The sequence below is a fragment of the Cladophialophora immunda genome (assembly GCF_000835495.1).
Source record: "Cladophialophora immunda strain CBS 83496 unplaced genomic scaffold supercont1.6, whole genome shotgun sequence".
NCBI lineage: Eukaryota > Fungi > Ascomycota > Eurotiomycetes > Chaetothyriales > Herpotrichiellaceae > Cladophialophora > Cladophialophora immunda.
The window spans coordinates 3,227,239-3,240,481 of NW_015622546.1; the positions used below are offsets into that span (position 1 = coordinate 3,227,239).

The 13,243-nt window shown below is 54.4% G+C and overlaps 2 protein-coding genes across 2 annotated transcripts; both read left to right on the forward strand.

Moving 5' to 3' along the window:
• Window positions 1-206: 206 nt before the first annotated feature.
• On the forward strand, window positions 207-1,749 carry PV07_10583 (uncharacterized protein; the record flags this gene model as incomplete). The annotated part of the gene is made up of 7 exons (XM_016397925.1): window positions 207-333; window positions 393-412; window positions 463-499; window positions 552-619; window positions 677-1,071; window positions 1,133-1,200; window positions 1,328-1,749. The coding sequence occupies 7 exons, from the start codon at window positions 207-209 to the stop codon at window positions 1,747-1,749; spliced, it is 1,137 nt and encodes a 378-aa protein (XP_016245116.1).
• Window positions 1,750-9,852: 8,103 nt separating this feature from the next.
• PV07_10584 (uncharacterized protein) lies at window positions 9,853-12,239 on the forward strand (the record flags this gene model as incomplete). The annotated part of the gene is made up of 6 exons (XM_016397926.1): window positions 9,853-10,115; window positions 10,170-10,360; window positions 10,453-10,747; window positions 10,803-11,334; window positions 11,390-11,651; window positions 11,732-12,239. 6 exons carry the CDS (start codon window positions 9,853-9,855, stop codon window positions 11,983-11,985), a joined length of 1,797 nt encoding a protein of 598 aa, XP_016245117.1. The 3' UTR covers window positions 11,986-12,239.
• Window positions 12,240-13,243: the final 1,004 nt, after the last annotated feature.

Sequence of the window (13,243 nt, forward strand, 5' to 3'; positions counted from 1 at the left end):
CTACAGACCTCGCCACGGATTGAAGTGGCAAGGAATGGCATCTGGACCCATGAAAATATTAGCAAACCCAGGGCAACGGGGTCGTGGTGCACAGAAAGTTGCGAGCGCCTTCTATATATCGGGTGTTTGACACCCTTGGGTGTTCGGGTACGTCTACACCTTTTTCTGAGGTTACCTTTTCACGGCGACTTGCAGCACTTTCAAACATGTTGGATTCAAAGGATGCCGTCCTCGTGGCTACAAGCCTTGTGCTTGCCGTTTCGACAATCGTCTCAGTATCGATCGAGCTGGAAAGGCAATTGGCGACCGTTGGACGGTTGACCGCAAGCAAATGTGAGTGCCTCGCAGAAAAACGGGCGACTGATCCATCGACGATGGCTGACTTCTAGCAGGGTGTTTGGTGTTGAGTACGGTACGATAGACCCTCCTTGCAGTTTCAGACCGTCACTCATCTCGATCCAGTTCTTCGCTCTGGTGATGACTTCCATTGTCTGTGCCGGTAAGAAAGACAAACGAAGGTATACTGTTATGATGACTGAGACGTACTTCAGCGGCGGCCAAAGGACTTGGAGCTTCCATTCCTGCCATCGAGTTCCTCCGCAGAGAGACCCTGCAGAAGGTGAGTTCTCCTTTTCTCATCGGTTCCTTCCTGTCACGTCTGCTGACACGAAAATAGCTCATCATTGCGACCCTCCCCCCTTACTTCTTGTGCAACATGTTCGTCAAGCACGCATGGTTGACGTTCTACTACGGCCTGGCACAGACCCGTGCCCAGAGATATTTCATTCACTTCATGCAACTCACTGCAGTAGCCTTTGGCCTCAGTTCCGTTTTCGTCATATTGCTGCAATGCGTGCCCTTGAATTACGCGTGGCGCCAATACCACGAACCGACCAGTGAACTCGACAAGGGAAAGTGCATCAACTTGTTGGCCTACTTCTATTTCAATGCCAGCTTCATGATTGTCAACGATGTGGTCATGTACTTGATACCGATGGTGTTTCTCTGGAAGGTTCAAACAGTTCGTGAACATCGGTGGAGCTTATATGCGTTGTTTGGAATTTGTTTCGTGTAAGTGACAACTCTCTTCCGTTCAGTTGAAGGATAGTGCTAACGTATTGTTTACAATCAGGGTCATCTTGGCCAGTATCTTTCGGCTCGTCGCCGTCTATGAGATTGACACTTCACCCAATCTCTCAGGTATGCCCACCTTCACCTCGCCGCCGCCCCGCTCCACCCTGCTCCCACCGACTTTCTTTGAAATCTCTCTTCGTCTCCGGGATCCAGGCCATCGACATCTTGCTAATCAAACGTGCCCAACCAACAGAAAACTACGCGCTGGTCTTCATCTGGGCTAGCGTAGAGAACCACATCGGCATCTGCGCCGCCTGTGCCGGCGCACTCAAGGCAAGAGTGTGCTTGACGTACCGAAAGGTCAAGATGCTCTCGGTCGACCTGCGCAACAAGTCGTGGCTTGCGTCGATGTCGACACCCGGGTCCGGGTCGACATCCGCGGGGACACAAACGGAGACCCTTACCCGGAGCCAGGTCACAGAGGACCGAACTCTCTATGAGCGGACGGGCAGTCTACCGTCGTTGCACGTGGACCTTCCACTCGTGTTCGATAAAGAGCCCGCCGGCACGGTCACAGAACTGCTTGAGATCCAATCTCCCAAGTCGGTTAGCAGCCCGGCTACACATTCACGAGCGACGTCGGAGGACAGTCAGACCTCCACACTTCAGCACTGAGCTGAGAGAAGCTGGTGGTGGGGGATTCTTCCAGGACAAGCCCGAACGTCACACAGGCACCAGGCGTCCCTGAGTGGTACTAGTGGCATGGATCGTGTCCTTGTTGTTTGCACTAGCACACTCCCCCTCCCGCCTCACCCCCACTATCGGCTTCATGTATACGTGGCCATGTATCTTTATATGGATGGATGATTGAATGGTTGAACGATGGCTCTTATTGATGCTCACACGAAAAAAGGACAAAATGCAGCACGCGAGGAGTTTATGAATAATGTATGGAGCAAGACGAGAAGGGAAGCATGTGTGAATGACAAAAAGAAAAAGCAAATGGACTCGAGGGCTGTGTTTTGGCGTCTTGCTCTCTGGGGAGGTCATGGTGATGGCGATGGGTTACGGCTTATGGTTATAAGCCCAGGGATGGTTCAGGCGATGGTCAAGGGTGGTCATATAGCCATTGGCTGTTGGCTATGTGTTGGACGTGGGCATAGGATATAAGGGCTAGTTACGTAGGTACATAGTCCGTCACTACAGATGCGATGACACATTTAATACCTATCTTGCATTTGTGTTGTATTGAAGTGGTTCTGCCCAATGCTGAGGAGGGAGATGTCCTCTTGAGAAAGAGTGTCCGAGGGAGTGTCGGAGATGAGGTCTTGTCTTTCACTTCTAGTTAATTCGTTTTCTCTAGGGCCAATGGAGACACAAGGAAGCACATGCAAGGAATACTTATATTAGTTGGACCCACGCGTACATACGTCCACACATACGTCTGAGACATACTGCACATACTGCACATACTGCACACCACTTCCGTCCCTCCGCTTGAGTTTGAGCCACCCCTGAGACGCGAGCTATCCGATTCTTTACACGACGACGTGATAAATGGCATAGTCGACCTTCTCGACGCCCTTGGGGCCGAGGACCAGCGCGACCTTGGCGACCAGGACGGCGAAGTTCATCCACCAGTACTCCTTGCTGGACGTGTTGCACCAGAGCACCTCGGTGCCGTACAGCGCCGCGGGCATCTCCTCTGCCGCTTCATCCCCTCCTTCGCTGGCGGCTGGTGGTGGTGCCCCGTCCAGGGCGCCCATGACGGGCTTGATCAGCTTGTCGTACCCGACGCTCTGGAACTTGAACAGCGTCGAGGCGCCCGTGGCCGGGTCCGGCGCCGTCTGCGCAACTACCCGCAGGTCGACCTCGAGCATCAGCTCGTCGACGTGGCGCGTGCAGTAGTCGCCTCCGCCGGGCAGCACGGTGGCGACCGTCGCGCCCGCCGGCGTCGTCAGCTCGCCCGCCGGCGTTTCCACCCAGCTGATCCGCCCGCGCGGCGTGGCACCCGCGTCGAGCACCGTCGTCGGCGTGAGGCTGAGGTTGAGGACGTGTTTGAGCGTCGGCGCCGAGGTGTTGATCGAGGCCATGGTGTTCGATTTGCCTGTGGAGTGGTTGGACTTGACTCTGGTATCGCAGTATCTCAGGGTTAGGGGATCGGTTTTTGGTGCTGAAACAGATCTCTCGAGTAGCTATGTTGTGTTTTCTGGGTGTGGACTGGAGACCCTGGCCCTGCCGTGCCGTGCTGACCTGAGATGAGCCGTGGTGGAAAGACGGGAAGTTCAGCCCTCCCCCATCGTCCAGACAGGCGGTGGTTATATACGACCTCCAGCTGAATCTCACACTTTGAGCTAAGAACGATATCAGCCAGTGGTGGGCGACCCTTACCGCGAGATTTTGACTTTGAAACGACGAACCCGACCTGCCTGATCAGGACCACGTTCAGAGCCCGTTAAGTGGTTACGTGCGAACCGTTGTGCCGCTGGTGCTGGTGCTGGTGTTGCTGCTGACTGCGTCGGGTCGAGATACGCGCGATTGAACTTATCAGTATCCCTCACAGGCTCTCACACACCCCAGCTAAGTAAACAGGGCGCCTCAGTAAGAGGCTAAGAGCCTGGATCTCCCATTGCGATCTGCTTTACATGGTGGTGCTTACGGAATCGGGACCACTGGGGCGACCAACCAGGAAACAGAGACGGCAAAGAACGCGATCTGCTGTCCATAAACAGATACAGTTAGCAGCAGCAGCAGCAGCTGTGGTGGGCAGAGGGTTGGCCCGTTTGCCGAGCTGACATCAGGCAGAGTCGGTGGCGTAGAGCTGCTGTGGCCTATAAGCAGTGCGGCCCAGAGCTTCCCCAGCCTTTATCCGAATTCGAATTCGAAGTCTTTGATCTTGTTGGACACCCTGTGCGTGCTTCTACTCCGAGATTTCTCCCCAGCCCCTTTCCTTATCTGAGGCAAGAAGAAGATCTGGTCCGCCACCGTCGAATCCCGGGGTTTTGAATTTTGGCCACGGTCGGTCTGATCAGTAACCGGGCCTTCCATGAACCTCCCGGCGGACAAGAAACAAAAGTCACAGACGTGTGTTTGAGCTCCTCTCACGGGCGACGTGGAAACCAAATGGTCTCTTCAAGGGACGGAGCCTCATACGAATCAATCTCTAAATGGACTCAGCTGAAGAGCAAGGCGAATGTCGAACTCCAACTGGCTCATGGTTCCAAACATCCCATCCCCGATGGGCGATGGTTCTGCCTGCATTTGCTACCCTGACCGGAGCCCGTCAATGTTTCTTTCAGCAGCGTTGCACCGCTCTGCATCTCGAGATTCCAAGTTAAAAACCCGCAATAGAGCAAACTCACGCCACTTGACGATCATTGCAGTCGCTCGCTGACAAGGATGTCGTATCACACTCCGCGGAGGGCAGGAAATCTGTGAAAATCCACCCTCTCGCTCGCTGATTGGCATGCGCTTCCCGGGTTGGAGGCGAAGCGGTAAGAGAGCTGAAATGCTGAGGAGATCTTCGGTCACCGTATCGACGAGCAACCGGGCCGAGTGCCCATTGAGAAAAGCAGCCGTCTTCGCTTCGAGCTCTCAAACCACATTTCCAGCCTTGATGGGTGGTGACAAAGGTTCATGACTTCCTCACGGAGCCAACTCAATGAGCTTTGCAGCCTTTGGACCAGTAGAGATACACAGTCTACGAGACTTAGAGTTTGACTACTGGCGATGGATGACATTGCACTTGTCGTTACGTGGGGGCCGATGCGGTTGTTCAGTCTGGCAAATGGCAAGAAATACACATCCGAGCGCGGATAGAAGTTGCTGGCTGATGTGAAGGATAGAAACTTTGCGCAGCAACTGCAGAAACAGGCGATGCGCCTCCAGATTACGAGTAAGTCTTGCGATCCCGCTGTGGCTAGTCACCGAAGCACAGCCAAGGAGAAATAGCTTGTGCGCCATGATAAGTGGTATAGAGCAGATAGGAGGACGAATCAAGAGATGTTGGATGAGAGTTATGCATACGCATACAGTCCTGGGCTACTGGTGTTGGTGCAAGCACCGTACTCGATCTCTCCCTCGGTCGAGCCACGTATGAAAGGTTTGGGCACAATACATCCCGGTAACGTGCGCCTTTCAACCGTCGAGAGCCTTTCTGTCAGAGAGATTATGTTTTATTCGCTGAGAGAGACTTCTATGTTTCGCTTCAGAGATCATGGTTGCGGAACAACCTTGCCTTCACAGCCGCCGAAATCGACAACTGGTCTTCTGTTGCTGCCAGCGGTCCCGACCCTGAACTTGACGACGTCTCCATCCTCCAACCAGGCCCGACTAATCTTTCTCTTGTCTTCATTCAGCGCACTTCCTTCCAGTGAGTTTGAACCGTTACGAGTGGCTTCCAGGAGGCATCCAAGCTCAGATGGGGTGGAACCTGACAATGTTCCCGTCCCGATGAGATCTCCTGGTTTCAAGGGGCATCCGCCGGCCGTGTGATGGGCGATCATTTGGGCGAACGAAAAGAGGATATTTTTCGTGTTGCCTTGGACGAGGTGATACTCTTGGGAATTCACTGTGACTGTTAGTAATTTGACAGGCCCGGCTGCTTCTCTACCCACGTTCAAGAAAGACATCGACGGGGATGTCGTAAACAGTATCCTCACGAGCTTCCTGCAGATAGGGTAACAGCGAGGCATGCTTGTCAAAAACATGAGCGGTCGTTCCATCCAACAGGGGAGGAGTGCTTACCGATGGCACCGGCCTTGTCCGAAGTGGTTCCAGTGCATCTAACGGGACGACCCAGGGAGATATGGTGGTGCAGAAGTTCTTGCCGTTGAACGGTCCCAGCGGCGTCGCTTCGGTGCTTTGAATGTCTCTTGCCGACCAGTCATTCATAAGCACCACGCCAAAGATGTGCTCTTCGGCCTCGACCACTGGAATAGCGGTACCGTGTTCGTTCCCTTCCCCAATGAAGGCAGCAAACTCGACTTCGAAGTCCAATTTTTGGCTGGGCCCGAATGCTGGCGCCCCATTTACGAGAAATTGGCCTCGAGGTCGACGAACAGGTGTGCCTGATACCACGACCGAGGAGCTGCGCCCGTGATAGCCAAGAGGCATGTTATACATACTCTCAGGCGGCCGAGTTCCCGGCCGGAGAATGTCGGTGCACTACAGATTGGTGCGATTAGCATGTCAAGAAAAAAAAGGACAGGACCACGGTGCACCGACATTTTCAGCATGGTAGGGGCTGGTAAAGAAGTCGGTATAGTCACCAATGTCAAAGGGGAGATGCATCTGGGCTGTCTGTCTGGGGACAAGGGCTTCTTTCTTCAGCGCGGCGTCATCGCGCAGTATATGTCCAAGCGAGGTATCTGCCCTGAGGACGCTCTGCAAAAAGGCCCGCACTTTGCGGTGCACGCCCTGGCCCAGAGCGGCGTATCTGTTCAACGTCCGCTCTTCCAGCGTGGTTTTATCGATGTCGAGGGCAGCGAAAGCCCCCTTCTCGGCCAGAACCTTCAAATCGAGAATGTACCGTCCGATGGCGACGCCGATACGCCGGTCCTTCTCGGGAGCGCTAAAGATCCCATAAGGGAGGTTTTGCACCGAGAAGCCCGACTGGTCGTCGTCCTCCACCCAGGTGTCTATCGTCGACATACTTTCCCAAGACGATCCAATGTGCGGCGGCAATTTCACCCGCAGAAAAAAAACAAAATCAGGCGTGGGAGGCGACTATATATATCGACATGCAAGCCCCAACGCCACGGCGTCGGACACGCGTGTATGTAAGGCAGTCTCGCGCCAGTGACTCGATCTGTTCTAAGAACGACCTTGCGAATTCTCCGCCTCTGGCAGGTCGGCAGCTGCATCGAGTCGGGAAATCGCAAAAATTGCGGCAATTTCCCGACCATTCCCGTGTAAGGAAAAGCGACTATTGTCTGGGGCATTGGATAGAAACCAAACGATCTACACGTCCAAGCACCGTGATGTTTTGTCTTGAATGAGGTTCGACACCCTACATGAGCACAAAATTTGAACATGGGCTTCACTCTGCTTGTTTTGATATTGTAAAGACTCTCGGGAGAAGTCTTGTATCCCCAAAGGTGTCAATGCAATCACAAGAGGAAGATTTGTTGTGTAGCTGATCTTGCTGTTCGCGTGGACGTTCAGGAGAAGCTTGCCATTAGTATAGTGTCCGCAGGAGGTGCTTAGCAGTTAGATCCCTACACGAGACGAGTCCGCCGCATATCGACTGGCAAGGCTTGATTGAGACGTAGTCGGGCTGCGAGGTTCTTCTTCCAGGCCCACTTTTGCTGTCTTGTTTTCCTGGCTGACGCGACATCTCCATATGGGGCTCTCCTTTGGTTTGGAGGGAATGGAATGGAATCTGGCTTGATTGACGGGTCGACACAGCCGGTGTGTGGCTGGTTGATTCGTCGCCTGACTGCTCTACCCCAGTTGCCCCCGGAGTATCACGTGGATCTCCGTACCGGGAGTCCAACTTGTAGATTCCCTAGATTCCCCAGTTTTGCCGCCATCTCGCACTGTAGAGCGACTGTCATTTATAAAATGTTGTCACGCTGAATGTACAGAGCTTGAGCACGGCTCTCCTTGCAGTACGCAGAATATTGGCAAACCATTCCATCTTGTGGATGCTATCGACCTACTCTGGAATCCTCCCCCAAAGTCAGAATGTCTAGCACGTACTTCATCCGAGGAGCGACGGTGGTGTCCATCGACTCTGAGATCGGGACTGTGCCCAACTGCGATGTACTCATTCAGGGGGAGGACATCAAGGCCGTCGGCCCAAACCTCGAAGCCCCAAACGATGCTGTCATCATCGACGGTACCGATGCCATTGTATCGCCCGGCTTCGTCGACACCCATCGACACACTTGGCAGATCCAGTTACGTTGCGTTACTTGTGACTTCAGTCTGTTCGAGTATTTCCTTCACATCCGCAACAACTTTGGATCATGCTACCTGCCGGAGGATGTCTATCTGGGAAACTACTGTGGCGCGCTTGAGTCGCTGGACAACGGCATCACCTGCCTCGTGGATCATTGCCACATTCTGAACTCCCCGGAGCATTCAGACGCTGCCGTCCGCGGCTTGCAGGATGCTCACATCCGAGGAGCGTTCTGCTACGGGCTTTACAGAAATCCAAAGTACGCCTGGACGCCCGACGGAGTGCTCACGGACGCGGCCGAGCCTGACTGGCGGCTGGAAGATGCCAAACGGGTCCGAGAAAAGTTTTTCAGTCGAGCAAATGCAGCCACTGACCTTCTGCGTTTTGGTTTTGCGCCAGCCGAGATTGAGCGCTCTTCTTTGGAACAGAGCATCAAGGAAGTCGAGTTCGGGCGCTCGCTGGGGGCGGCGGTGATCACGGCACACGCGTCCATGGGAAAGTACGACAAAGGTTATCACCTGGTTCGCAGGCTACACGAGCGCAAACTCCTCAAGCCAGATCTGCTCCTGAGTCACTGTGCATCCCTCGATGATGACGAGCTGCAAGCGGTGCGGGAGACAGGCGTGAGCTTGTCATCGACGCCGGATACAGAGCTGCAGATGGGGATGGGCCAGCCCGTGGCCTTCAAAGCGCACAAGCACGGCTGCATTTGCAGCATCGGCGTGGACATTGTGTCGAATAACCCGGCCGACATGTTTCAGCAGATGCGCCTCCTCTTGCAAGCCCAACGACACAAGGACAATGAAGCGGCCGACGGCTCGCCCCTCAAGGTGTCGCATACGTGCCTGGAGGTGTTGACACTGGCCACTCTAGGCGGCGCCGAAGCGATGGGCCTTAAAGACGTCGTGGGAAGTGTCACTCCAGGAAAAAAGGCGGATCTGTTGATCACCAAGTGTACGAGCACTAGGATGACGCCGGTAAATGACCCGGTAGCGGCGCTGGTGCTGTATGCCAATGCCAGCGACATCGACACGGTGTTTGTCAACGGGAAGATTGTGAAGGAGAATGGCAAGCTCGCTGGAATCAAGTGGCCAGAGGTCCGGAAGAAGCTGGTTAAGTCGAGTAACGATATCATGGAGAGGGCCAGGGCGGCAGATATGGACGAGATCACCAATCGTGTTCTGAAGGTCTATAGCCCCGTTGGAGGCTTTGATGCTAAGAATTCTCATATGTAGTTCTCACAGGACATAGCTTGCCAGGACCGACTAATGGTAAAGAATGTCGAGCCCTGCATTCATCACACCGGGGGTCCGCTAGCCCACTAGCCGCCCATGGGGCAGCCTGGGAGTGGTCTGGAGCGACCGGGCGCGCTAACACGCAGCGCTAGTGGGCTCAGGCGGCCCCACAATCGCCCGCAATCAACGTTCTGGCGGAGCCTGCCAAGCTCCCCCGCGTCAAGCTGCTTAAAACGCCATGGCATGCTCGGATCATGGCCAACCACTTGTTCTTTCGACAGAAGACTATTTTACCATTTGATCCAAAAGTAATCTCTCCTTTCCCCCGACTGAATAATATAACGAGCCTGCTTGCAGAGGCGGGCGCTTTATCACTGGCCTTTCCACCTCTCCAGTTCACCTTACCATTGCTGTCTAGATGTCGCTCCTTGCTGGGGCTGGGCGACCCAGAACAGCCTGTCTTGAGTGCAAGACACGAAAGGTAAAATATTGTCCAAGCATGTCGAAACCCAACAACTGCTCACAATCGCTCAGCTCCGTTGCTCTGGTGAAGGCCCGAGCTGTGCTAGATGCATCAGGCTGCGCCTCGAGTGCAGATATATGACCAACAGCGCACCACGGCATGCACGGCACCGACAGATGTCCGCGGTCGACTCATGGGCGGACGCTCCCAGTAATCCCGTGCCAACGGAGCCAGCCAAGCTCTCTTCTATTCCTCCACCTTTAGCTCAGACCAGTTACATAGGAGTTCCTCCAGCTTTGCTCCGCGACCTGGTCGAAACCTATTTCAGCCATGCTTACAACGCACCGCTTCTGCTTCATAAGCAGACATTTCTAAATGAGGTTTCAGAAGGCACGGTCAAACCCTGGGTTGCACTCGCCGTATGTGCGTTTGCTTCCAGGTGAGACTCCCGGGACCTCCACCGTGCACAGAATTGTGATTGATTGTGGTGCAGTTTCCACCGTAACAGCAACGGAGATCTTCTGCTTAAGAGCAGCGGATTCGGGGTCGAGTGGGCAGAACGTGCTGGGAAACTCGTCTTCGACGTTATTGAGAGTCCGCATGAGGACAACGTCGTCACTTGCCTAATTCTTGCGCTGTTTTGGTACCAACAGGGCTCATGGCAACGGTCTTATATACACAAAGGTATGTTGTTCTGCAAAGTCCTGTCCTACAGGTTTTCCTTCTTGGCGTCGAACGAGTCTCTGTGCCGCAATGCTTACCACGAGTCCGGCCAGGAAACGCTGTACAAACAGCCCACCTCCTGGGCATGGGAAAACAGCCAAGGCTTGATAGACAAACTCTTAGAGCAGAGTTACGTCGCCGGCGCTTCTGGGCCTGCTACTTGATCGAGTGCCATACCTCGAACTCGACCCACGTCCTGGATGCCTCCGATCACATCTACAGCCTTCCCCTCCCGTGGACTGAGGAAGAATTCGAAAACGCAAAATCTGAACAACCCGACGTGCTTCTTGCCTGCGAGCAAAGCACTGGTGGAATCTTCTGTGAAATGATAAGAGCCCTCTGGTTCTGGTGAGTTGGGACGAAGCCTATTGGGATTACGTGACGTGGATTGACAGCATTTCAGGGCCCAGGTTTACCGTTTGATCAAGACGCCTGAGCTCCAGCATGAAGTAAGCATCCACGACATTCATTCCCTCGACACAAAAATATCAGACTGGTGGTCTAGAATCCCAGATTGGATGAAGCTCAATCCTGGTGACCTCGCGCGGACGCCGCCGGCATGCCTACCAAGGCTCTTGCTCGTTCACGCAGTTTACCGTCAGTGTCTCTGTGCCCTTCACTCTTCTATCATTCCCCTATTCTCTTGGGGCCGCGATGGGAAAAGTTCTCTCCTTGCACGGCAGATCTCCGCTCAAGCGGCCTATGAACATGCTTCCGCTGCCTCTGAACTGTTCAGCACCATTTTCGAATATCTACCCGATCCGAATGCTATGCCAAGCTTTGTCGCCTACAATGCTTATTGTGGTTGTGCTATCCAAGTACCCTTCATGAGCTCCCCGAACACGGCAGTCAGGGAGCGCGCGGTCCGTAACGTGGAGACCAACAGAAGAGTTATTCACTTGGTGGCGCAATCCTGGAAATATGCCGATCTCCTGGTGAGTCAGTTGTCTTCCACGACAGCGAGGAACTGAAATACTAAATTGCCCACAGGACCGTTACAGTTCTTACCTCCTGGCCGTGTTCGAAAAGCACCCTGTATCACTGACCGGAGAGCCCAAACATCTGGAGGCAAGCACGTTTCGGGGATTACGAGCGCCGGCGCCAAGGGCAAGACTTTCGATATTGTCTCACAATCGCATGGTGTGCGAAGACGACTGTTGGAGTTTGCCAGGCGAGGAACCGAAGGATCTTGACTTCGAGCACCCTCAGGAGGATCAGTCTACAAGTCCTTCGGGAGCAGAACCGCATGCTGGTAGGTCGAATGCTCCGTGTCGCATGGAAGAACCTCACCTCGGTTGAAGAACAAGACATGCTTACTTACATATTACGCAGGTGCAATGGCCAAAAACCAGGCCGCGGCAACTATTATGTCGGGTGTGCCACAGCTGCACAATCCGACGGTTCATTTTCAGCAGATGTTTGGAGGCTTCGACGGTCAACTGCCAGATGCTTCAGGGTCGTTTCTCGGCGGTACCGACATTTTTGTCCCATGGAACTCGAGCGACGAGGCGAACGCAGACTTGGCCCTGTTTGACATGGGTGTTCTCAATGGCACGTCAGCAGATTTATTGTCGTACCCAGGCTAGATCCACGCCGGCCGCACCGTGCGAGACGTCTGCGAAGCGAGCTTTCTATGAGACAAGTGTGACCATGGGACAACTTGTTCTCGTTCTATATATGTGCGGTAGATCCCCTGATCATTCGTTCCCACTTGCAGGGATCTCACCCTTGCCGACCCCCAAATCCTCCCCCAAAACGTCGTCTCCAAGCTTGAGCGCCCGAGAATCCTGCAACACAAACACCATTCTCGCCCACTCGGTCTTGCTTGGATTTTCCCACGCGTGCATGGTGGCTCTCTGCACCGCCACGTCGCCGCGTTTCATCGAATGCACCTCGCCAGAGTCGAGAACCATGTTGACCTCTCCCTCGACAACGATGCCGTAGTCGAGGGACTTGGTGCGGTGCATGATACCCTCGCTGCCCGGCGCGAAGTCGACCATGCGGCACACGGTGCCGTGGGCACGGACGAGGCCCAGCTTGCCCGAAGACATGACGGACTGGTGGGCCGAGATATCCTGGTCGCCGTTCATGTCCACTGGCATCTCGGATGTGGTGTAAATGACGTTGAAGCGGGTCTCAGGACGGACATCCTGGAATGTCGCCGGCGACGCCGTGTGGACTATCGAGGCGCCCTGCGCATCGTGGGTTGTGACGAACGTGGTGGGCGTGCGAAGGTTGGGCGGCGGGTGAGATACGCCGTTTGTTGCCATGCTTGGTGAAGTGAAGCTGATGAGATCACGGGGATGAGGACTGTGGTTGGGGGATGGATGGACAGAGCACGTGAATTTCTCGAGCTGGATCGACGCAGTGCTTTGGACATTATAATTCTGAGGAACGACGGGTCGTGGGAAATCTATATCAGGCGTCGACCCAGCGGATTGTCAGGCAATCTTGGTTAGGACTAGCTCCTGATGGTTGTGCCCCAGCTACAAAGCCCGGGCGGCCCTTGCAGACAAGCGGAATTTCGTCCTCCACTCGTCCAGGGCTGCCCATCCCATAAGCCGATTCAAGAATCCAACGTCGCCTCGGACTGTACTCCTCAATTTTCCGCGCCACGAACTGATCCCCGTCCAACATCGCGGAGTATCACGTGCAAGGCCCTGAGCAACAGGCCTCACTAGTCCGAACTAGGAAGTCCTTCGACGGCCTGTGGAGAACTTGGTGGGTCGGAAAAGTGCGGTAAATCTCCCCATCAGAACCGACAAAGCATCGACAGAACCGCTTCTACGCTTTTCAGGGCCTAGACTCATGACCGGTCGGAGGACGTCGACAGGACTGCGTAGA